Source organism: Rhododendron vialii, chromosome 8a, assembly GCF_030253575.1.
Source record: "Rhododendron vialii isolate Sample 1 chromosome 8a, ASM3025357v1".
NCBI classification, from domain to species: domain Eukaryota; kingdom Viridiplantae; phylum Streptophyta; class Magnoliopsida; order Ericales; family Ericaceae; genus Rhododendron; species Rhododendron vialii.
In genome coordinates, this window is record NC_080564.1 from 23,127,809 (window position 1) to 23,153,434 (window position 25,626).

At 39.1% G+C, this 25,626-nt stretch overlaps 1 protein-coding gene across 1 annotated transcript; it reads left to right on the plus strand.

Annotated features, from left to right (window-relative positions):
- The first annotated feature begins 4,500 nt into the window (after positions 1–4,500).
- Positions 4,501–18,507, plus strand: LOC131299155 (uncharacterized). Its single transcript, XM_058324749.1, has 11 exons — positions 4,501–4,789; positions 6,363–6,512; positions 8,306–8,473; positions 8,844–8,996; positions 9,148–9,300; positions 9,696–9,860; positions 9,984–10,166; positions 13,051–13,234; positions 13,343–13,538; positions 17,330–17,477; positions 18,084–18,507. Exons 1-11 carry the CDS (start codon positions 4,624–4,626, stop codon positions 18,143–18,145), a joined length of 1,728 nt encoding a protein of 575 aa, XP_058180732.1. The 5' UTR covers positions 4,501–4,623; the 3' UTR covers positions 18,146–18,507.
- Positions 18,508–25,626: the final 7,119 nt, after the last annotated feature.

A 25,626-nucleotide genomic window follows, 5' to 3' on the forward strand; every position in this document is an offset into this window, starting at 1 on the left:
TTTGCTCTCCGCCCCTTTCCCTCACCACCTCTTCCCCCTGCTACCTCTTCCTCCGCCGCCTCTTCCTCTAGCCACCACTAGCCGCTTCCCTCTTCTGGTTAGGGTTTCTGTTTGGGCTGACGAGGAGATGACGTTGGGTGGTTTGGGGCCCCCCCCGACGCAATAAGGCTCCGGATTTCACAAGCGGCCGGCGATGGAGCTTGGTTTCATTTCGAGGAAAAAGCCGGACAGCTTTCAGATTTGCTTGGTGACTCTTTGCTTCAACTCAGCTGGGCAACTACACACCTAAAGAAGTCCAAAGCGTAGAAAGAAAGCAAGGGTAGAGAGAGAGAGAGAGAGAGAGAGAGAGTCTCGGGTGGGTTCCTCCCTCCACCCGCCCCCCCCTCTTCCTTCCTCATCTCCTCTTAATCCCCCATTTTCGGCCTCTCTCCTCTTCCTATCTCTTCTCGCTGAGCCCATGGTTATGAGGTGGTTGAGACTCTCTCCTTTGGGAGTTGAGATTTCCCACTCTCCCCTCCATTTTTGGACTCAAGAGCTAGGTCTGGAGTTCTATATTTGGTTTTCTCGGAATTAGCGTACCGGCGACGAAGACGGCATCTGCAGCGGCTTCTGTCTTCAGTCTGCGGCGGGACGAGTTCAAGTTGGTGCGGTGGATCATCCAGGAGGGCTTGCTCTATGTTCATACCTAGCCTCTCCAACCCCTCTTCACAAGTGTGTTCGACGGGTCAAGCTCCGGCGTCGTGGTTCCATGCGATTTTTTTAGTTTGTAGTATTTTATTTTATTTTGTTAGTTTTTGTATTTTGGGACCGGTAGTGTCCCTTTTATTGTACTGTGTTTTGCTTATATATAAATCGAGTTTACTTTCTAGTAAAAAAAAAAAAATCAGCTGGGCGACTCGGCGAGTTGAATCAGGGCAGTAACTCAATGGCTTTTGGTGGCTGTTCAGTTTTTTTTTTTTCCAGTTTTTTTTAGGTTAGGGTTTTGGTAGGTTGTTGGTTTTGTCAGCGTGGTTTCCTATGGCCGCTGTGGCGATGCGTCGCGCCGAAGCCTCACGTGCCAGCGGAGGCTCACCCTGGAGAGGCGATCTTTTGTTCGTGTCGGTATAGGGTAGTTGGTGTTGCCTTCTCGGAGTACCGTGTCCGATTGTCGATTTCATCCTTGCGCTTATCGTTTGAGGTCTGAGCTGGGGTTCTTTGGAGCCTTTACTTCTGAGTTGCTGACGGCTCTCTTGTACCAGCACGCAGTGTAGGTTTGCTTTGGTAGGGTTTCTTTAGAGTATGCAGCATGTGTGCTTAAGCAGTAACTCGTGTCTCGATTTGGTAGTTTTGGTTCTTTCCTTGTATTTGTGATGAAATCTTTTCCTTCGGGTGATGAAATGAAGTGACATTTTCAAAAAAAAAAAAAAAAGAGAGGGTGTTTTGTTTGTACGTTTATGTGTTTCCCAATATTTTCTTTTCCGATTAGAATTTCTGTTCTTCATATATGGGGAATAACTGTTGGTAAAATTAGGAAATTTTCCCTTTGGTTCCCGTTAGTAAAATTAGGAAAAGGCAAATTATCCAAAACTGATAAACTGATTGTATTGTCCGGGTCGGGTCTAGAGCCTTTCTTTCTGAGCACGGTCCCTAACTAGCAGTCGGGACACATGATGAAACGACGCAAGTTGAATTTTGTCAAAATTTGCACAATAGCTTTTCATTTAATGTTTGATTAATTTTTCACAAATTTTGTTCAAATTCGACTTGTACAAATATTGTGTGTGCCCGACCTCTAGTATAAATAAAGAAGGCAAAATCAAACTCAAAAGTCAACGGTAAATGATCAAAATAAGGGCCATCACCGTCAAAAACCATTTTGCTCTAAACAGAGCCCCAAGGTTTAGAATATTGACCCTGTTCGTTTTGAATTCTAATAATTATCTTATTTTTTTTCTAAATTACTCTCATTTTTTTTTCTATCTCCCCCTGACCATTATCCCTATTTTCAATCATTATTTTATTTCTCTCTATACTCATTACCTATAAATCAAAATTCAAAATCCCAAAACGAACGCCCCAGACGACTTGATGGTCCCACGTCTCCTGCCTTACCGTTACAAGAAATAGGCTACTAGCGGCGGAGGTTGTTGGTTCAGTGATGAAAACTTATAATTTGATTGGAAAAAGTTTAGGTGTGAATCATTTTAGTCTGTTTCTGTTCTCTTGAGCTTAATTTAAACTTAACTTAAATTTGAGAGTTTTGTCCTTATTTGGTTTTTTTTTTCACATTTGTTAGTTTTGCGTCAAACTTTTGTGGGTTATTGATTCGTCTCAAATGGTTATTTCTCAAAATACTTGGGTAAAAGTAAAAAAAAATTACTTTTCTGATTTCTTTCGTCGAGACGAATCAATAACTCATAAAAATTTGGCGCAAAACTAACAAATGCGAAAAAAATTCAATAAGGACAAAATTCCCAAATTTAAGTTAAGTTCAACAGAACGGAGGGTAGGTTTGGATTAAAAAGTCCAAATGACTTTTTTTTTTTTGTCTTTATTCATTTTTTTTGCATTTTTTTGTTTTGAGTTAAACTTTTGTGACTTATTGATTCGTCTTGTTGAGAGGAATTAGAAAAGTAAAAAAATATGATCGAAATTTATAATTTTTTTGAAAGAAAGACAAAAATAAATCAAATAGACAAATTTTTCTAACTTTTTTTTGGTCTTTTTAAAAAAAAAATTATGAGTTTCAATCAAAATTTTATACTTTTTCGATTTCTCTCGCTAAGACGAATCAAACCCCGTTCCATTTTCTCAAATAAGTACTTACTCCCTCCGTCCCTTATTTAGAGTCCAGTATTTCATTTTGGGATGCCTCTTAATAAGTGTCCATTTGATATAGTTAATGGGTAAAAATTGGTGCATTGTCTATTTTGTCACTAAAAGTATATTCCATTTTGAAAAGTTAATGAGTAAAAGTGTAATAATGATGGGTAAGTAGGGAAAGTGAAGGAAAAAATTGATGTGAAAGGTATAATGATGATGTCTTTTTAATAAGTTGGAGTTACGAAGCAAGACAGTTAAAAAGAGACAAAGTGGATAAAAAATAAGGACCTATTTTCAAGCTTAAAAACAATGAGCTTGTAAAAATAATTTTTAAATTTTTTTTGAAGGATTTTATAGATCTCGACGAGATTTATCAAACAAGATCCATATTGTATATATTTTTATTTCACTAAGCCTATTATTTTTAAGCTTAAAAATTACAAAGAAGTACTTATTTTTTAAATGGCAAAAGCGAAACACCCCAATAAGTCATAAAAATTTGACACAAAACTAACAAATGTAATTTTTTAATAAAAACAAAAAAATAAATTACTATTTGACTTTTAAAGTCAAATCCACCCTAAATAATAGGGCTGTTATAAATCCGACCGGACCGAAAAAATCGACCGATTGGTTCGGTCTTCGGTCGGTCTAGGGGCGTTTTTTTGGTGGTTCGGGGTGGACTGAACCGAATCGAACCTAAGCCGGTTCGGTCTCGATTTTCTAAAAATCTATATGGACCGAATTGAACCGAATCGAATGCGGACCGAACCGATGTAGGACCGAATTGACCGAACCATATATATTATACATATTTATATAAATTGTTTTAATCTTCTGGCTCTTACTGTTTTGAATTGCTAACTTCAAACAAATTTTTGAATTATGCTAGCAACAATTACAGAATCAAACAAAATTTTGAATTGCTAACTTCTGGCTCTTACTGTTTTTTTTTTTTTTTGAATTTCATTGCTTGATTTATTTATGTTTTTGCAAAATTTTCCAATCGATTGCTCTCTCTGTTCTAAATTACTTTCTCTCCTCCAAGTTATATACACTAGAGTAGAAGATTTTTCCAACCAATTGGAAAAAAAAAACAGGTGGAAGAGTACTTGTAAAAGTTGTAATTGTTTGAGCATGCCTGTTGTATGTTATTTTCTTTTCAATTGGTATTTAAAAAAAAAACATGTACAATGGCCCAAATATGAGTGATTGACTTAAGGTTGAAAATGGTATGGGTGAGAAATATGTGAAAATGGCCCAAATATAGGTGAAAAAATGGCTCAAACATGGCCTGTAGTCTATTGTTAGTTTTTAAAAATTGCTCAAATGGCCCAGCTAAGGCTCATTTCGGGAGGACCAAACTCACCCCAAACTGAATCAACCGAAATTAACCAGTCGGAATCGGTCCCCGAATTATATACCCCTAACTTGATTAGAGTCCGGCTAATCCACTCCAAATCAAACCGAACCGACCCGACCGAATAATACCCTTACTAAATAATGCCCACTCGCACATGACATGGTTTTAGCTTCTATTCGTACACATAGGTGCACTTTCATTTATAGCCAAAAAAAGAAGTGGGTCCTACTTGTGTTCTCCACGTGTCCATCCCACAGATCCTCTTCATCACTTTTAACAATTTTTATGTTCCCCAAATTACCCCTCCATGTTTCCAATATTTCCCCCCCTCTGCGACACTTGTTAATGGCTGTTTGTCCGTGTTTGCATGAACCCAACCGAACACCCAAAAACCCAATCGCCTCTCTCTCTCTTAATTTCCCCCATCTGGGTTTGCGGGTCTGGGTTCAATCTGGAAAATGAGGTGGGAGAAGTTGCAGATGCGGGAGATGGGCCCGATGGGTGGGCCCGGAAAGAGGTGGGGACACACTTGCAACGCCGTTAGAGGGGGAAAGCTTCTCTACGTTTTCGGTGGGTACGGCAAAGATAACTCCCAGACCAACCAAGTGCACGTCTTCGAAACTGGTGCGTATTTTTTTTTTCCCCAGATAGAGGTCTTGTTCCTTTGATTGATAGTATTCTTAAACAGAAATTTTTTACCTTTTTTGTTATAGAAGTTCTCCCTCCCTCTAGGGTTTTGTTAGTTTCATGTGCGGAAGTTGTTTTGGACTCAATGGTCCTTTGGGACGGTGATGGAGAATAGCTATTCAGGAGGGGAAACTAGCTTGAAACAAGACTGGAGTGGAAAAATGGAAAACCCCTTTTGCAGGGTATCTCCAATGGCATAGCCAAAATTGGATAATCAAAACTTGTTACGTCATCTTTTAGTTATCCATTTAAGAAGGCGCTAAGATTAACAATCTCAAGTCCCACAATGGTCCATAATCAAAAACTCATTTTTAGTAGAGAGAGCTAGGGAGAGTTGGGAATAAATATAAGTGGGTGGGTCCATTGATAGTGATGTGAGGATAGAGAAAGAGAGAGTGTGGTCCCAAATTTTGGTTATCAAAGAGAAAAGGTTGCTAGTTTTGGTTATTGGCTAAAGGGTTTCTAAGTTTGATTATACCATTGTGAGTCATATTTTGGACCAACATTGCTAACTTTAGAAATTTTTTATTTTTGGTTATACCATTGGGGGTAGTCTTTATTTTAGAAGAATGGCATTAATTTGAATACAGAAGTGGGATTGGGATAGGTAAGATATGGGGATGGGTAAGATATGTACAATGTTCACCAGTACCAAAGTTGTATGTTGCAAGTGGATTACAGGTCTACTGCTGTGGTGAACCTTGGTTGCCCCCCCGGGGGGGGGGGGGGGGGGGGGGGGGGGGGGGGAGAGAGAGAGAGAGAGAGAGAGAGAGAGAGAGAGAGAGAGAGAGAACATGGATTTTTATTGAAATACTAAACTACTAACCAAAAGAGTTTTAAGGGGGTACATTTGGAATCTTGGAGGGGCAAAATTGAACATATGTATCAGCAAATAAGCGCAGAGAAAAAAAGGAAACTTGAGGGGGAATGGTGTGATTGCCGATGGAATAAGAAATTCCGTTTGATAACAGTGATAGATGGGTGGGATTCGTAAGGACATGGGATTAGGATTGGGATTGATAATGAGAAGGGATTAGTAATGAGTATGTTTGTTTGAGATAGGATTGGACGATGGGATTATTAATATCATGTTTGTTTGTGATGGGATTAGATGATGGGATTTGATTGATAGAAGGAATTGGTAATGAGAATGTGTTGGGGGTTGGGTTGGGATTGGTAATACCATCTCCCCCGGGGAATTCATAATACCCCCTAAAGCCCACCTTACTAGTCCCAAGGGACTAATAGTCCTAATCCATTTTGGGTTACCAAACAAAGAATTGGTAGTCCCTTGGGATTGGTAGTCCAATCCCAAGGTCTAATAAGTTTATCAAACGGGCCAAGGTGTTGTTTTTCGGTTGACTTATGCCCTCTCTATCCTTTGTGTTCAAAATGGAATGGGGGTGTTCGGATTCCATATTCGCAGTGGTGTGAGTTCATTTTTGTAGGTGGGTGTTTTTACCATTTACATTTAAGTATCTCATTTGTTTCGTTTTATTCCTTTGTGAAGCAACACGAACTTGGAGTCAGCCTGTGATAAAAGGCACACCTCCGGCGCCAAGGGACAGCCACAGCTGTACCACTGTTGGGGATAATTTGTTTGTGTTTGGGGGTACAGATGGAAGGAACCCACTGAGGGATTTGCATATTTTAGACACCTGTGAGTTGCCACGTATTTTTCTCTTTTGCGTTTTCAATTTCTATTATTCAATTCGAACCATTAAGTTTAAAGTATGCATGGATAGCTAAGCCAATGTTATTTGACTAAAGTAATTGGAGAAATTGATAAATTGGCCTTCTCCACATCTTGTGCAAGTTCTGGTGACATCTCTTGTTAATATTGACACTCTGAATTCCAAGTGGACTATCAGCTTGTTCCAGTTCCTAGTTTCCTGGCGCCTTTTTATTTTATTTTATGAGAGGCACACATTTCATTGACAACCCAATCCAAGAGTAAACCGGCACAGGGGCAAACCCCAGAAAAAGAAAACACAACCTGCAACACCAAGAAACCATACAATGTAACAGTAACAGCTAAAACAACACTAGAAGGAAAGAAAGAACCTACGGACATGTACACAATGCTAATCTACAGACAGAAAGAGCAGCCCCAAAGAACGTAGCTCCCTCCCGTACGTAGGATCCCCCAGGGATGCCCCAATTCTCACACGGGTCCTTATTTCTTTGAGTGTTTGCCACACCTCTCATAGAGCAGCGATCGCATTATTCTATCAATCAACACCTCTGCAGTCATGGATACACTTTGATTCCCTTCCCACCAAAGGTTATGCACAGAAGCAGCTAGAGAACATCTCATTAAAATGCCACCAAGATTCTTCCCTATCACATTTTGAGCATACCAATCAAGAAGTGACTCTAGCCTCATTGGGACCCCTGCACTTTATTCTTCCTCATCATATGCAGCCAAATAGACATTGAGAAGGGACAGTGGGACACTAAAAAAACAGTTGTTGGTGATGTTTAGTTGCCCCATTGCATAGGACACAAAGAGAATGCACCACCAGTCCACCACTCCCCAACCAGCAAGTCTATATCCCTGGTGCCCAGTCTTTGGCGTCCAGCCAACCAGAAAATGAAAGTCCATCTAGGCACTACCTTGCCAACTCAAATCATGTTACTCTAGTCTCTAGTATTTAACTGGATATTTGTGTCTGACAGCATTCCAGGCAGAGCGGACTAAAAATATTCCACTAGAATGAGGCAACCACCAAACTGAACCTTATTAGGTCAGGCAGTAGATTACCGGGGGTGTGAGCAATAATGTCTTGGGTAGTTCTACTCCTGGCCCTAGGCCATTTCCACTTCCCATGGTGAAGAATTTAAGAAACCTTTGCCCTCAAATATCTTCCCCCCAAAAATGTGGACTTTCCATTCCCAACACTGTATTGCATGAGCGGCTGTCCAACTTCGCTACTACTCAGCACCTTCCTCATTGTCCAAGATGCATCAAACGGAATCTCCATGGCCCAAAAACACTGGCCGTTAATGTAGGTGTGCACCCGCTTGACCCACAAAGTGTCTGCCTTCATACATACAGCTCACAAAACACAAATGTCTCATAAATGTTCCACTCCTGTATTCTTCTGAAATCTTATTACCAGTTGTTCAGTGTTTTCTAAATTGAGATTGATGGTTTAGACGAGTTATTGGAGGGACTAGGTGAATCTTAGCACATGCAGATGCAGCCACTTTTGCTCGTTTTCCTTTTATCATTGTGTGGAAGCGATTTTTCAACCTTTGAAAACAGCCCCCAGCATTTTTATCCTCAGTTCAATTATTAGTGCCTTCAAGATTTAAAAAAAGAAAAGGTTTCAGCTTAATGATACTGAAGAACTCTATGGAATCCTACATGTTCACGTTGGCTTGTTTCTTGTCCATTACATTATGCATGACTTTGACCTATACTAGCTAATGGGTTGAATATAAATGTAGCTTCAAATACATGGATCTCGCCAAGTGTAAGAGGCGAAGGACCAGATGCACGGGAAGGCCACAGTGCAGCACTCATTGGCAAACGACTTTTCATATTTGGTGGGTGCGGAAAATCTTCCAATAATTCTGATGAGGAGTTTTATGATGATCTCTACATTCTAAATACAGGTAAGTACATGGACTAGTCCTTTTTCTGTTGAATAAGTGTATGGAATAGACACAAAACCAGTCTTCTCATATCACTGGAAACTTACCATTCTCCGTTACTGTTGGTTGGAGCAAGGTTTTTCTTTTCATTTCTTGTTACTTAACTTTTAAGTCAACGTCTACACTTTACAGGATTTTCCTTTCAGCTTGGGTATTGATTAATTTAAGCCTGGTGGTGGATAAAGCATAGGTTTTATGCTTCATATATTTTCAAGGGCTGTGGATTTCCATGAATCCCAGACTTTTGGAGACCAAAGTGGAAAGGAGAAAGTTGCTTGCCTTGTGAATTGTTTTCTTTTTTTTATAGTTGTTATTCATTTTCCTTTTGCAGTGACTTTTGTATGGAATCATGCTTCTACATCGGGCAGCCCACCAGCAAAGCGTGATAGCCATACTTGCTCATCTTGGAAAAACAAAATCATCATAATTGGTGGTGAAGATTCATATGATTATTATCTATCTGATGTTCATATCCTTGATGCAGGTATTGAATTCTTCTTTAAATTGCTCATAATGATTCCCGAGATAGGATAGGACCGATAGGTTATAACTTACGTTGAGAAAGACTACCCATTGTTGAGCCAGTACTAGTTGCATTTTGGCTAATAATAGCTATACTATCTCTGTTTTACCAGATAATCTTGTGTGGAGCAAGCTAGAAACTTCAGGCCAACTCTTGCCACCTCGAGGTGGGCATACAACCGTGGCCTTGGGGAAGAACTTGTTCGTCTTTGGGGGCTTCACTGACGAGTCAAGCCTATATGATGACATCTATATGCTTGATGTTGGTATGTAATGACCTGGTTGGGAGACACTAAATGGCATTAAGAGTCACTACACATATGCACCTTGTTCTCTGGGTTCTTTTCCAAATATGTTCAAAATGAGTTGCTATAATCTATGCAATTGGGAAATCTTCTTGAATGCCCCCTGTTTGACATTTGTTCTTGGTCTAGTTGGTGAGATGAGATCCATGAGACCTGTATATGATGGTATATTGAATAATCAGATTGTACAGCTTGCAAGTCAGTGAGTCAATATCCAAGTTCTGATCCTTGGGTTATATAATGTTTGAACCACTTATATTTCTTCTGGGTGAGCAGTTTTGAGAGAGAAGTTTTAGTCTATTATTCATCATATGTATGGTACCATTTGAAGCTCATAATGTTCAATCCTTTTGTAGATACTGGTGTGTGGACCATGGTTGCAGCTACTGGCGAGGGGCCTTCTGCCAGATTTTCCATGGCTGGGGACAGTTTGGATCCACAAAGGAGCGGTATTCTTGCATTTCTTGGTGGTTGCAATAAGAATCTTGAAGCATTGGACGACATGTATTACTTGCACACAGGTTTTAGTTGTCAAATTTAAATTTTGTTGGTGCTTCTAAATAACCAATCAGTAGTCTGTAGAACTATGTAATTATGAGCTATGGTTCAATCTATGGTTTTCATACTACGGAATTTATGATTAGGACTTACAACGGAAAACGAGCGAGATGAACGACGACTAGAGAAGTTGTCTTTGAGGAAGCAACTGAAGTTAAAGTGCCAAGAACAGAATATGTTTACTCCTCCTGCATATGATAAGGCCTTGGTCAGAATTGATACAAATGCTGATCTTTACCAACCGATTCCCATGCCAAGTATAGAACCAAGTAAGAACTAACACACTACATCTTATAATGATTTATCATCTAGCAAGTGTGGCATTTTACTATACTGATAGAAAAATATATGTAATCGCATTGCTTTTATCATTTACTACATCTTAGAACAATTTCTCACCTGGCAAGAATGTCATTTTACTCTACTGATGTAAAATGTTTGTAATCTCATTCCCTTTATCATCTACCTACATCAGCCAGAGAAGTTTGACCATTCAAGGTGGCAAATGAAAAAGGTGTTTGTCAAAAACATGGAGAATAATTAAATTGGAATTAGAACACCTGTTTTCTTTCTTTATTCCTGGACATGGTTTTGTCTCTTCTTTTTTTAAAATAGTCACACAACTAGTCACTTTGTATTACATTTCCTTGTGTGATCTTTGTAGATATTATTAGGCTGCAATAACAACTTGGTGAAGGCTTAGTTTCTCTCTTCGTTTTGTGATCCTTGTAGATATTGTTGGCCTGCCCATGAACTTGAGTTAACTCCCTTTAATTTAATGTCCCAGCTTGGTTATGAGTTGTGTATTTCCATATGTTACCTGAAACGCGTCATACTAGTATGAGGAACGGGAACGGGAATGTGGAACAAAACTATTTAGCCTAATGACCCAATTTTTTGTCAGTTTATCAAGCCAAAATTCGACTCCCTGTAGATTTTTACCTTAATAAGTTGATTTTCTGAAAAAACCATGGGGACCACTTTGGATGGCTGAATTTCCCGTTTTGGAATGGAATTGTGCCATGTTTCCGAACATGCGCACCAAAGTGTAATTCGCTAGAGTATTAGCGTTCCCTGGTCACATACTTCTACCCAAAATGACTGGGTGTATATCCTCTCTGTAATAACCTTTTGGCATTTCTTTTTGAACCAATGGTATGTGCTTACCTTCCAAGTTCCAACGATGATTTTAGCTCTGCTTGTGATGAAGAAAGTACGCGAATTGCGTTGTAGCTTGCGCTACACGTCCATATATAAGTCCATACAATAGTTCTTAGATTCCTATAGAAATGACATTGTGCCAAGTTGCCAACCCTACAAAGAAGGCCTTTTTCTTCACTCTTCCCATTGTCTCCAGTGTTGCTTCTGAGAATCACTGGAAGCCTAGAAGATCAGATGCCTTGCGCTAACTCAGATTTCTTCACTTTTCCATAGAATTTCTGCTAGAATTAGAAAAATGTGCATTTGGTGTTAGGACTTGATGAAGACGAGCCTTATCTTCTTCTTTCTCACTCATTTATCAATGGGTAATTTGCAATTATACCCCCTGTACTTTGAAGTGAAAGAAGGGGAATTTGCACTTACACCCCCTGTATTTTTACATATAAGGGGTGTAAGTGCTTAAATTTGAAGTATAAGGGGTGTATCTTCAAATCAGTGATAGTACAGGGGGTGTAAGTGCAAATTACCCTTTATCATCTGTGTAGTGATAAGCTCAAGCTAGCTGGGCGCGACCTTAGCCGAAAAATAAGCAAATGTCGAACAAGGTTAAGGCAGCTGCCTCTGTTCGTCCACAAGCCCAAATGTCATCCCACGGTGTCCAAGCTAAGCATGAGCAGCCAACAATGCTGGTAGCTCTATATAGCTTCCCAAATTAAGTAGTTATGTGAGAACAAGATGACTTGGTACCCTGAGCAATAAGGAAAACAAAAACAATCACTCAAACAAGATATGCATGGTTCTGCATTATGCCTACGTCCACCAGGGAAGTGAAGAATTATATGCAGAAAAAGGGTTATCAACTCTCACCCACAACCTCTCTATTGTACCTGTCGGCTTCTGAATAGTTTCTCACCCCAAAACTCTTAACTCTGAAATCCATAACATATCCCGCAAAAAATTCATATTTTGAGCCCTCGACCTATGGTTCCGCCCCTTAAGAGGCCTTCTTCAGTGACTTGGAGATTACAATTAATACAAGACACCTCACAACTATAGGCCTGTGAAGGATTCATGTAAAGGTGTTTATGCTAGTAAGTATTTCCTGTGAAGCAGAACATAAATCAGAAAGAAAGCATGCACAGTAACTGACTACTTAAGAGTAGATACCTTTCAAATTTAGGTCAAACTCCATTTCAAATTTTTGCCTTTTGATATGAAAAATTGTTTGACATCCATGGGAGAATGAATTTGCAAGAGAAATAAAAAAAATAAAAAAAAACAAATCAAAAGGATTTTGAATTTGATTGAAGTTGGGTGCCAGACATTGTAGAAGACAGTTGTGCTGCTTTAATGCTTACAAAAAATATTCATGCCAGTGCTGAAAATAAGCAGTATTGGTTTGAGGAAGATAGCGCTAAAAATTTGGACCAATACATGAGCATAAGCACACAATGTAGCCAATATTTGGAAATGATGTGACTGGAATGAAAATAGGTCTCCAGACCAGAAGGTTTGGCTGGTTTCAGCCTTTTTCTTCAGGTTATGCATGTAAACTTGCTGGGAGACTTTTGCTGAGATTAAGAGGGAGTACTCCTCCAGGTTTGGTTGTCTGAACAAATATTTCATAATGCATCATATTGATATTTGAACTATTTTTGCAATTGATAGGCTTTCAATAATGTCACTTAGGACTGTTCCAATTTGATGCCTTCAGTGTAATATCTTTAGTTGTCAAATAAAAAAGGAATAAGGTAGTCAGTTTGTAATCAGTAGTTTATGCGCCAGACTTGTGCAAGGAGCTATTTCAGAAACTCGTGTTGTAGAGTTCTGTGCAGTGTTACTATTAATATCTGACAATCAGTGTATCTGTCAGTTCTTTTAAGTTATGATACAGTTGGTAAACTTTTGATTTCCAAGAATATAAGCTGTATATCCAATAAGCACTAGCTTTCTGTTAATAAACGTATCTCATTGGCACTGGCTCAAATGCAGGCAAAGCTAACATATACATGAGGGAATACCAACCTTTTCAAGGGAAGAGGACATTTCAAGCCAAGGTTACCAAATGCTTCCCAGTTGGTTACACCATTGAAACCATCATTGATGGAAAGCTTCTTCGTGGAGTATTATTTTCCAACAAATTAAGCTTTAACCAAGCTGACGATATTTCTAGAAGGTAATTGCTTTCCATCACTATGTTTGAAAATTGAGAAATGTCGGTTGCTTGAAACGCATATTTCCTGAAAATTTTAAGTAAAGCAGTTGTACTATGTTCTAAAATCAGGAGAAAGGGAGCTGTGGAAATCAATAACGTTAAGCTGAATATTGATCAGAAATCTAACTCAGAAACCACAAAACCGATCAGCCAGGATAGAATAGTTGATAGGCAAGCGGGTGGTGCTAATGAAAAGAATGTGGAAGCTGCTGCCCCTCCAAATATGACGACTTCAGCACCTTCTGATGCATCTCAGCCCCATGAGGTTGTTATCTTACTTGACCTTTTGCTTTTTTTCATTTTTATTTGGTAACTAAAATTTCATTCCACGCCAACAGAACCTTACAGAAGATTCAACTGGGGACCTACCCCTGGAACAACAAACACAAAAACTAGCAAGCGAAATCTAACAACATCACCCGGGGGACATACTCCAGGAACAGCAAGCAAAAACTGGAAAACCAACCTAACAAATGCAATCAGCAACTTAAACAAGAACAGCCACCATCAAACCAGACCCCAACTATACTCAAGGCCAGAAAAAGGAAATACAACATTTGTTAGTTGAAGAACACTGGAGTTTTCTTCTTTGTTTTTTGGTCTTTGTTTTCCCTTGCAGCATACTATGTTTGCTAGATTTTCATTCAATTAAGCATTTTGTTCTGGCTCCTTCCCTGTTGCTTTTGTGTTACATCTTGTTTTCTTCTGATCTCTCTCTAACTAGCCTTCAAGCAGCTAAGGGCCGTCATCTTATGGTTCAGTTCCTCACAGGACCAATAATCCTTGTCTTCTTCATACCATCTGATCAGCTTTTTCACAAGTTGAGTAGCCCCAGTTTTTGTGAATAATAATATACTCCCTCCAACCCCTGCAGTTTGTCAAATTTTTTTTTTTTTTTTTGAAGTTTTGCTGCTTTTCAATAAAGCACTTCCGTATAAAATTTATCGCAAAACCATTTTATGACAACAAATACTCCCTCCGACCTCCCTCCCAATTTAATAGTCCCTCGTTCTATTCTAACCGGATAAAAAACTAGTTATATCTTTATATTAGTAATGAAATTTATATCCAATATATATCTTGTTTGATAGATCTCGATTAGTTCTATAATACAATGTTCTTAGTCAATTGAAAAGTAGCACGAACTCCCATAAGGGGCTATTAAATTGGGACGGAGAGAGTACCATTCAATATTAGACAAGAACATACCCCACTCTCTCGAGCAACACAATTGTGTTACTCGCAAATTTCACTGTAGGACCCAATAGTGTGAAAATCAAACAATAAATCCATAACTTTTTTACTCGCAAATTTCACCGTAGCGCTCTCTAGTCTGAAGTATTACTCTCGCTATCCGACATATCCGTGTATAATTAGTTCTTCGAATTGGTGCGGGGAAAAAAACTTTAAATCATGTGCAGAAGTGCTTTATTTGTTAGGGGAATTTGCATTTCAGTGGGAGTTGGGGCAAATAATGCTCAACTCATGGAGAGGTTTTTACGGAATTAAATAAATATGGAACGGAGGAAAAAAAAATTCCCATACATGAAACGGACCAATTGAAATTCCCCATACATGAAATGGAGAAAAAAAAATCCCAAAACATGGAGTCGGTTTGTAGTCGAATCTAGGTTTGAACCTAAGTTGCCCCTTCTATGGGCCTAAGTTGCCCCTTCTATGAACCTAAGTTGCCTCTTCTATGGACTTAAGTTGCCCCTTATTTTTGCTAAGAAAAGCAGCCAGTGAAGCAAATTAGTAGCTAATAGCGTAACTTCTTCACATTTTCAAGTAAAAGCAAACAAGAAATTTCAAGTAGCAATTCCTAGAATTTAAAAGCAAAAGTATAAAGTGGATGCTAGAAAATATACACCTTATTTTCTCTATCCTTTCTCTTTCTAAAAGATTACCCAAAAGACACTAATCTCAAAGTACTTTAAAAACCCAAATCTACAAGTAACCTAGATCCCAAATTTCTCAGAAAATAACGGAAATGGTAATGAGATTGAAGAAATGCTTAATAAATTGAACACCTAGGAAGTTCATAGAAGAGGCAACTTAGGTCTATAGAAGAGGCAACTTAGGAAACCCAGATTCGACTACAACCGACTCCATGTATGGGGAATTTTTTTTCTCCCGTTTCATAGATGAGAAATTTTTTTTTCCTCCGTTCCATATTTATGCAATTCCAAAAAATCCTCTCCATGAGTTGGGCATTATTAGTCTCAACTCCCACTGAAATGCAAATTCCCCTTATTGTTATCCGGAAAGTGTTACTATTTTCAAAAAAAGACGAACAATAGGGGAAGGAGGGAGTGATATGCTTCATTATTTGAGTTATCTGAGCGAATTGCATATAAAATTATTCGTTTAGCTTACCAGACCCAAATTGAGCACTTTATGACACTTGCAAGTCGCGACTAATTAGCCTGATTGAATATGTTTTGACCTTGAGGTTTTTTTTCCATGCTCAGCGTCCTGACCTTGAGTTGAGGATGGCAGAAAAATGATGAAACCCATTTCTTTCCAGGTGATAGGTGGTTCTACATATTGGTGCAGCTTGCAGTAAGCAATTAAGGATTGTCTACAAACCAATTTTAGTAGTAGGTCCAAATTATAAACACCGGAATGATTCACTTTTTGCTATTGAATCACTGAAGGCATTTAGTGGAAGTTGAAAATGTAACTTTGATGTAAAGTTGTCTTCATTGCATTCCATGCTATGACCAGCATCCTCCGACCTTGCCCACTTTGTTGTTGGACTGTTAGTAGCTTCCAAAATTGCACATGGTGTATGGCAACGCGGATAGAAAAAGCTCTACTAGAAGAAGTGATGACTAAACTTATGTGGCCTTTATTTAAGGCTGAACTTTTGTAATTTTCCAGCTAAAGCCTGGTAGCATATATGTGCTTTTCTGGTATTTATCTGATCCAAAATGGATTTTTTAGGCTATAGTTTAGAGTGGAAAAAGAGGCGTGCTGTGCTTGGACTATGAGAAGCATTACTGTTATGTTACAGGAACAAACACACCTCGGGCTAGGGTTGCATTGTGTGATCCAACGAAGTTGTCAATAGTTAGAGAACTTATATAATTAGAAGCATTGCACGTCCTTACAACAGAAAGCCTGACTTATTAGGAGTTATGACGATTGTTCTAAAAGTCGCAATGAGCTAGTCGGGTGGTCGGCCACCTTCGAACGATTAATCGGTGCATAGCAATTAGTCGGATCTAGTCGGATAGGCCCCCGCCAGCAATTAATTCGCTGATTAATTACCGATTAATCCCGATTTTTAGAACACTGATTAGGACTGTAGCTCTCTGTTTGGAATCCTTATTTAAGGTTAGTATACAGTAAAAACCTAGAATTCTTTTTAGCATCCAGCCAAGTTCTTTCAGAAGGAGCCAAAATGCACAGATAATTTCTCAAACTTTCCAGAATTTTGTCCAAACCATCTGATGTCATTAGGTTGGAACCACGACCTCCAAATCCGCTGTTATTAAATAGCTTAATGGATGGGGCTACGACGAGCTAATGGAAAAAGGCGATCAAATCCAAACCACGGCATAAACCAATACGAATAAATAAAAAATATTGTCATGGCTCAGATTTCATTGCCTCTCCTCCCCTTTCAACTTTTTAGAAATGACATGAATCTACTCATGTTGATTAGACGTTCACTAGCAACCATTTTTGTAGTTCGTAACTTTTAGGAAGTGACACAACTGTTCTCGAAGTGATTGAGATTATTACCTTTTGAATATGAGAGAGATAAATGCAGAAAAAGAGAAAACAGAAAATAAAACGAAGAGACAAATATAGAGCAGACATTACAATAGCATAGATGACTCTGGTGAGTTCCTAGAGCTTACTAAGAAGAGTTTCCACTATTTATATTTTGTGATTTCTTCCTCTGTCCCTCGTTTGCTGATGTTTTCTACACTCAACCATGACAGCGCTGTTATAACCCCTTAAACATGCCTAATTCCTGATGTGTTAGATAAGATTCTTCAATATGATGAATGCTTGACATCTGTGTTTTCATCTTGTACCTTGCAGGTCTCTAGGAACTCAGAGGTGTCGGTGGAAGCTGATGCAACTGTTAAAGATAATGAGATGAAGGGCCCAACAAATGCCTGCACTGACGTCCAAAAAGAGATTACGTCTCTGGCAGCCAATGACACTGTCACCCTCTTGACAAATTCAGGTAAAAAACAAAAGAAGCATCTGTTAGTTTTGTTGCATGCGCTTTCAGTGTATTTCACGCTATTAGAATTGCTTATCGTAGATATCATCAATTTAGAACTTGAACCATCCAACTTGTGAGCTGCATTCTGTAATTCGCCAAATATTTCCATGACTTCTTTGCTGTGTGTTTAACTGAATGAAGGAGTTATTTGGAAACTACAGCTGTTCTACACTTTGGTTGTGACCAAGGTAGTTCGATGTATCTAAGATTGGTGAAACAGGTTTGTAGTGTGATAATCACTCTCAGCGCGAAATAGAATCAGAAGAATAAATGGACCGATCTCTATAACATATAGGTAGCCCATAGGGTTTTTTTATAACAAAAAAGAATAGAAAATTCGGAACTTGAAAATTTTAATATATTATTAGGGCTTTCTTAAACACCATCAGAAACAACGGTAGCTACATATTGAATCACATCCTTCCATGCCATCTTCAGTCTCCCTTGTTTCAATGGGTGTTTCTTGTAATTACCTTTTGATATATGTGTTCGGATGTTTTGATGATCTCTTGCTCTCTCCTCTCATATTAATCCAAACTTTGTGTTTGTTCTTTGTGACGGCAGAGGACAAAGCATTGGCTGCTGAAGAGCACGGTTCCTTTGTTGGTCCGGCACTATCAGTTTGAAGCACTCCTGATAATAACGTTTTGAAATGAATTTAGGACATCTCTTAAGGGGGGGAAAAATATCAACCTTGTTTGTACATTTGTTACTCCAAGGTGGTCATAGTTACAGTTAAAGGTGATGACAGAATTTGTTCTTCCAAAACTGGCGAGACTAGCCACCCGCTCATGATCGAGTTTCTGTACCCTAGGTACAGGTTTTAATCCATAACATACTAGTTGTATGTAGAATCTGTAGTAAATTAACTGCTGTAAATTAACTGTTTTCGGATACAAATATTTTGTATCCTAAGATTAGCAAGAGAAAAACTGCTCCTTCGAAGTTGGTAACTGTTATGAATGCTGTTAATGGTAGACTTTACTAACTGCTGTGAGCCTACTTTATTATCTTTGCACCAAAGGATTCTCTCATTTTTGTCATTTTAGTCTAGTTTAGCAAGTGACTACTCAAAACCGTACGTGGAGCTTCCGCCTCATACGGCTCCTCTAGGGATTGGGGTAGGCCCAGCCCAGGCTTGTTGATTTACTTCACAGGTGAGGCTTCTGGTTCAAGTCCAGGATGGATTGCCTAGCAGCGCCAGGGAAAAGAGCGGTGGAAAACTAGTGCTATGTTTGGAACTTGTGGAAGAGGAAATGTCACGCTCTCGCTTTTCAACATAATAATAGTATTAACTGTAAATGAAAATCCAACGGAAAATACATATAAATATCCCAAAAGACTTTTCCATAGACTATTTCTAAGAATACCATCAAGTTCAATGATTACAACATTGGCACTCTGGCTCCAAATTCCATAGTTAATCGAAAGACAAGAAGTTCAAAGATTACATATTCTCATGTCAAAAGAATATATCGAAATTACGATTATATTTCTCAAAGAGTTTGCAAAAGATGCCAAAGTAATTTCCCCAAGCTAGCTTTCAAAACAAGTGATCAACATGCATTCCAAGAATTCCACCTCAACGTTCTTGAGGTGTACCTGAAATAATGATAGGGTTGAGCAAACACGCACCTAGTCGATATAACTATGCTCAAGGTATATGTAAATGGGATGATTAATGCACCGGAAAGAATATAGCAACATCAAAGCTTCCACATGAACAAGAATGAGAATATACGATTAGTTAACCAATACCACACTTACACTCGTAGCTTAGCAATCCATAAAGTTCTTCGATTTCATTATGTCACGTATGTCCTTTTCGTTTCCGGGCATTAGGGACCCCGTGTGTCCCATATTCATTCCGGCATCGCACCATACGGCGGATTCGTGGCTTTCTTGTGCACTTTCGAGCATTTCCGACCCCGTGCGTCTCATTTCCGGCATCGCATCGTACTGTGGATCCGTGGCTTTTCTTCGTATTCGTGTTATCGTTCCCAATTATGTTCTTCTGTCTAATCTTACTTAATAACAACATACCTAACATCAAAAGAATCCTTAATGCTCAACTTGTTATGCCACAATGTCCATATAAACACATATAAGGCAAGGATGACGAAAGAGATAACATGTTCATGGAATTCAACACATTTTTACCTTACAATGAGAATCGAAAGAGATAGAGTGATCAATGAACCAATTGAAATACAAACAATCAAGTTGTAGGTTGGGGGTTCCGCGGATGTACGCTTATGTGTAGATCTCGCATGAGCTGAAGAGGTGCGATTGGTCCATGATTAGTGAGAGAAAAAGAGGAGAAATCTTGTGGGGTGAGGGAAGGAGCAAGAGGTACAGGAGAGACAAAGATAGCATGTCCCTTGTTTTTTCCCGCGACGGTAATAACTGACTTTTCCTAGATTGACTGGATGAGGTCACCTTTTCTCTGGGGAAGAATGTTCTTCTTCCTCAAATTCAGTGTTCACCAATCTCTCTCTAGAAAAAGTCAGCTCTGTAACGACCCTGATTTTCAATAAATAAAAATTTCGTTAAATATTTGAATTTTATTTTTTTTATTACTCGGATTTGCTTTTAATATTTGTTTTAAATCCTAATAATCCATCATAATTAGATTTAAGTCCTTAAAAAATGTTTTTCTTGACTAAGAGTCCTACGTGGCAATTAGAGTTAGCTCCCAACCGACTAGTTGGACAAACCAAACTACCATTTCTCCTAGTTACACTTCCCGAACCCTAATTGGACCTTTTTGACCGTCTTGGAGCCTTTTGAACCCCCGAAACCCTAATTGAACCCTTAGACTTTTAGGGGTAATCATTTCAAACCCTATTTATAACCCATATTCCTTTACCCTTTGGTCCATGAATGCTAGGGAAATTTTTGACCATTGGTCATTGGTTATCAAGTTACCAATAAGGTTTTGATTTGACCATACAAAATCATGGGCCAAGGAAGCTCATCATTTTACTTCCAAAACTAGTTAACCTAGCCATGCATGCATGCAACCCTAGGATTTTAGCCTTAAAAACCTATTAAACCTAGACTTACTTTCCTAGACACACATATATATACATGTACACATATATACATATATGTATGTACCAAAGAGAGAGAGAGAGAGAGAGAGAGAGAGAGAGAGAGAATCCGAAGGAGAGAGAGAGGAGGGAGGCCGAATGGGGAGAGGGAGGGAGAGTGTGTGTGCGTGCAAATTTTGGACACTTACACAAGCTACTTATTGTACACTCAACCTAGATTCTACTTGACAACCCTTGACTAGACTACTTTAAGTATAATCCTAGCCAATGATGTTATTCTTTCTTACAAGCCAACCCATTCTAGGATTTGACAAGCCATAGAACCTTCATTATAACCTAGGATTTGGCCTATTATTGGATTGACAAGTGAGGAAAGGCTAGGACTTTGACTAAGGTCTTGAAATGACAAGACTATGGAGCAAAATCCATGGGGAAAAGAGAGGAGAGGGAGGCCGGCCATGGGGGAGAAGGAAGAGCCCAAGTTTTGCTATAAATAGCACCTCCCATTCACCCTTTCAACTCACACCCTCACTCACTTCTCTCTAAAAACCATTTCCATTTCCAGACAGCCTACTGCCCTCCACAAATCTTCATTTTTCTCCTGCTTAAAGTAGTTTTTGGAACCAACTCTCTTCGGAAAAGTTGTAGAGCACTTCGAAACCTTCAAGTTAGAACCAAGAACCATCCAAATCGGTGAAGAAATGACAAAGATATTGGCATCCGAAGTTCAGTAAAAATTTCGGATTTCTATTTCCAGACAGCATACTGTCTTCTCCTTTATCGCCATTTTTCTCCTACCTAAAGTAGTTTCTAGGATCAACTTCCTTCACGAAAGTTGTAGAGCACTTCGAGAGCTTCGATTTCGACCCAAGAACGATCATATTCGGCCAAATATTGACTGAGTTACTGCCATCCAAAGTTTGGTCCAGATTTGCGAGTTTCACCGCCCGTAGAAAACTTCCAACTAGCTTATTCGGCACCGACTAGTTTCGGATCAAGGTAGATTATTCTTACCCCTAACTCTAAGTTTATCCTTACTCACTTACTTACTTATTCCAAGTAAAACGTATGTTGTTTGATCTTTAAGAAAGAACGGTTTTCGAAAGTTAAAACGTTACCATGTAAATCGAAGTATTCATATTTTGATATTCCAAGGAGTATGAGCTTGCATACATAAATCGAATGTGTTACTTGTGGTATATTATAGAATTGGATGATCTTGTTAGAATGTTTCATGCTTACTTTTGTCCTACCGCGGAGTCTTTGCATGTAAACGAGACACGAGAACCGAGAAAGTAGAAACATGGCACCTAGGGTGTGATTAATGAAAGGAAATGTTTTCCGAGGAAGGAAATATTTTTGAAACTACATTATGACCGGTTTTGGTGGCATAATGTGAGTTGGTTGTATGTGTTCCAATGGAGATCCGGAATAGCGGAACCATTGTGAGGTTGTGTGCGTTCCTATGGGAACCCGGACCGGCGGAACCATGGTGAGGTATGGCTTGGTTATCCGCGGAGAGGAGCCAATGCAAGATTTTGTGTGCCAATGGGAACCCGGTGCGGCGGAACCATTGTGAGGATACTCGGGAACCCGGAACGGAGGAACCGAGGTTGGGTGTGCTAAACAAATGGCTTTTGAAAGATTGATTTGTAAATGAAAATGTTGACACGGTCTACGACGAGTTGCGTAGGAGAAACATGGAAATCTTGGACACCAACGATAGATGATTAACGAATATGGATGTGTCATTGTTAGCTGTATATACATGTATCATGTGGAAATCGATGATTGTATAACCTGTTGTTTGTAAGTTATGGGTTAGCGGGTATGTGTTTGTTCTGCTGAGCTTTTATAGCTCATGGTGTTACCTTTGGTGACCCTGACATATTATATCTGTGGCGACGCTGGTATAATGTGTCAGACTTTGTAGATGATCAAGGTGAGCAGTACACCTTGGAGGCCTTTGGAGCTGAAGAGCTGGCTTAGATGGAGGAGCAGGCGGAGCTGTAGTTAAGAACCTTAGTTCCCTTCCCTTGTGTAATAAAAGTACTCTCATGAGAGTTATGTTGTAATAATGAGCCAGACTCACCTTAGTTTTTGTAATAAAAATGTTTTCTTTAACGTACCCAAAATTGGGGGCATTACAAGCTCTGTCAAATCAGAGGGAATGTCAAGGGTATTTATAGGGCACCTGGGCCTAGGTCAGGCCTATGATGGTGTTTCTATAAAACCTTGACACGTGTCCCTGCTGTACCTCCAGGTCTTGGAAATCTTGGTCTCTCGCGAAAGATTTCAGCGGGAGAGCCCGAATTTCCGCAACGCAACCCTCTTCCCAACCCACCAAGCCACTAGAATCTCCCATATTCCCGCTCAAGCAAGGTCGCAACCTACGGCAATCGTTATCTCATCGGAACTCTTTCGGGCCTTGCCTCATGGCCCAGATGGAACTCCAAAGATTATTTGAGTCTCTCTTTTGATTCCTGAAATTGTAGTGTCCCGCGGAACTTCATCCACGGCCTTCCATGGTTGTGGGCCACTCTAGCAACGGGACTTGTCTTCGTCCTTCTTCCGCGAACTCACGCGGACTTCCGCGGAGCGTGCCTTCCAGTGGAGACCTTCCGCGGTTGGTTTCCCATACTTTTGTACACGTGTTCTTCCACAATTGGCTAGTCAATCGTCTTTCCTTAGATCAAGGTTTGACCAAGACTTTTCTTCCGCGCGGCCCTTACTGCCACGTGCCCATCGCTAATTGGCGGGTCAAACAGTCTTCTTTAGTCAAAGCTCATAATTTTGATCACACCTACACAAGTCAAGAAGTGATTCAAAGGTATTTGGAGGGTGTTAAAAGCAATCGAAGGTCAAAACAATCGAATGAGGATCAAACGGACCAAAACTATCCAAGAGAGCATGGAGATTGATCCCCCACAACATGGGGATCGATACCCCAACAATAAAACCAATCCAGAGAGCATGGGGATCGATCCCCTATACAAGGGGATTGATCCCTTGGCGATTTCAGCTACGATTCTATAGATTTTTCAAGTTTGAAACCCAAACGACAAGCCTTGATCTAATGCATGATTGATGCATAAAATCAACTCATAACACACATAGAATGAGCAAGAAATCTCTACCTCAATTCAAAGAACAAAACCCAACAGATTGATCGAGCCCTAGCTTTTTGAATTCGAAATCCTCCAAGAACACTCCTCTCCGAGCTCTATCCAACGAACCACAAGCTTGAAATCACGTATAAAGTATGAAATGGAGGTTGATTGCCAAGATTTTGAGCTTAGAGGGTGGGTTTTAGTGAGAGAGAGAGAGAGAGAGAGCGGTGCCGAGAGAGAGAGAGAGATAGGCGTGGACATGAGAGAGAAAGAGATGGGAACTTTGTTCTACTACACACACACACACACACACACACTTATATACTAGTACACACATAAATCACACTTGTACTCCCTTAAATAGCAATTCTAACACATTAGGGAGATGCTTCGGTGTTTCCCTCCGTTTTGGAAGCACCATAAAAAATGGCATAAAAGAACCAGTTGAAGCATAACTAAAACCATTAAATGTGTAACTTAGGCATAACAAAAAAATAGGTTACCGAAAGAACCGGTCATTGGTGGAGAAAAAAAAAAAACCTTTACCCCCACCCACTTTAACCACAGTTAACAATTTTATTCTCTACATCTCATCTTTACAACTCCTTTAACATTTTTATCCTCTACATTTCATCTGTTTCCAGCCGGCTGCCACTACCTCTGGCCATCTCTCTCCATTCCTCTCCCTCTAAACTCCTCTATAAATACCACCTCTTCCCTTACCTCTGAAACCATAGCAAACACACACCTCTCTCACCCCCAACACGTCCAAACCCAGCAAAGGAATAGGTGAAACCGAGCTCCGGCCATGGAGGTTTGGTGAGAGAAACCATAGAGAGAGAAGTGTGTTTCCCACCTACACCACCCCAAACTCTGAATTACCACTTCCAAACTTCTTTACCCACCAAAATCCTCCCCAAACCACCACCAACTACCCTGAACCGAGCCCAAACTCGTGTTCCCGTCATCTTCCTGGGAAATAGAAAACTTTGAAAAACCTGTTTTAAGCTTGTTTCGACCGAACCCGTAGTAGACAACTATTTTCCCACTCTCCCAGAGCATAATAGAGTATTTTTTTTTACTAGTTAATAGGGCTTGAAATGAGTCTGAAAGGGAAAAATAGATAACAAGCGTTTTCTGCATTTTTAGCCATTCTGATATTATTTTTGATCCTGACACACTATTTGATATTATTTACAAAGATGATGGCCCTTCGGATATTAACTATATAAATCTTATGATATTATTATTTTGACACACAACTGACATGATATTATTTTTCTGACTGTATAATATCGCTTCGATATAAAACGTAACAGTAATATCACTTTAATTTTTCCTGTTAAATTAAGTGAAGAAATCATGAGTTTTGTACAAAAATAAATTATATTGTACTCAAATATATTCTAATGATTTTAGCCGGTGATTGTAAATATGTGTATGTGTGTGTGTGTGTTTGTTTGTATGTTATTTAATTAATAATATGGTTCGTTTAGTAAATTTTGATTAGAAAAATTAGTAAATAAAAAGAAATCAATATCCAAGTATTATAAAAGGATAAAGTAGTATATTTTTATGAATGATAAGAGTGAATGGATTTGTAAACTCATGTAGAAAATATTTCTACTAATTTATAAGTAATAGAAGAAAAAAAATATAGTAAGTTAATAACAACTTATAAGTTATTTTAGAAAATCAAATTTACTAATAGTTCAGGATAGTGAACAAATAGTTCAGGATTGTAACAACTCCGATTTTCTATAAATAAAAATCTCGTTGTATTTCAAATTCTTTATTTTCTCTTGAATGGCTTGATGATTTTCTTGGTAATTTCCGGTAATCCGTCCTAATTAGGTTTTAGTCCTCTTAGATGTTAAATCTTGACTAGAAGCCCTACTTAGCCAACTTAGTTAGTTTCTAACCAACTAGTTGAAGGAACCAAAC

Coding starts and splice junctions, on each gene's coding strand:
- LOC131299155 (XM_058324749.1), top strand. CDS start 4,624: ATGAGGTGGGAGAAGTTGCAGATGCGGGAGATGGGCCCGATGGGTGGG. Junction 8,997..9,147: donor TGTTCATATCCTTGATGCAG/GTATTGAATTCT, acceptor CTGTTTTACCAG/ATAATCTTGTGTGGAGCAAG. Junction 9,861..9,983: donor CATGTATTACTTGCACACAG/GTTTTAGTTGTC, acceptor ATTTATGATTAG/GACTTACAACGGAAAACGAG.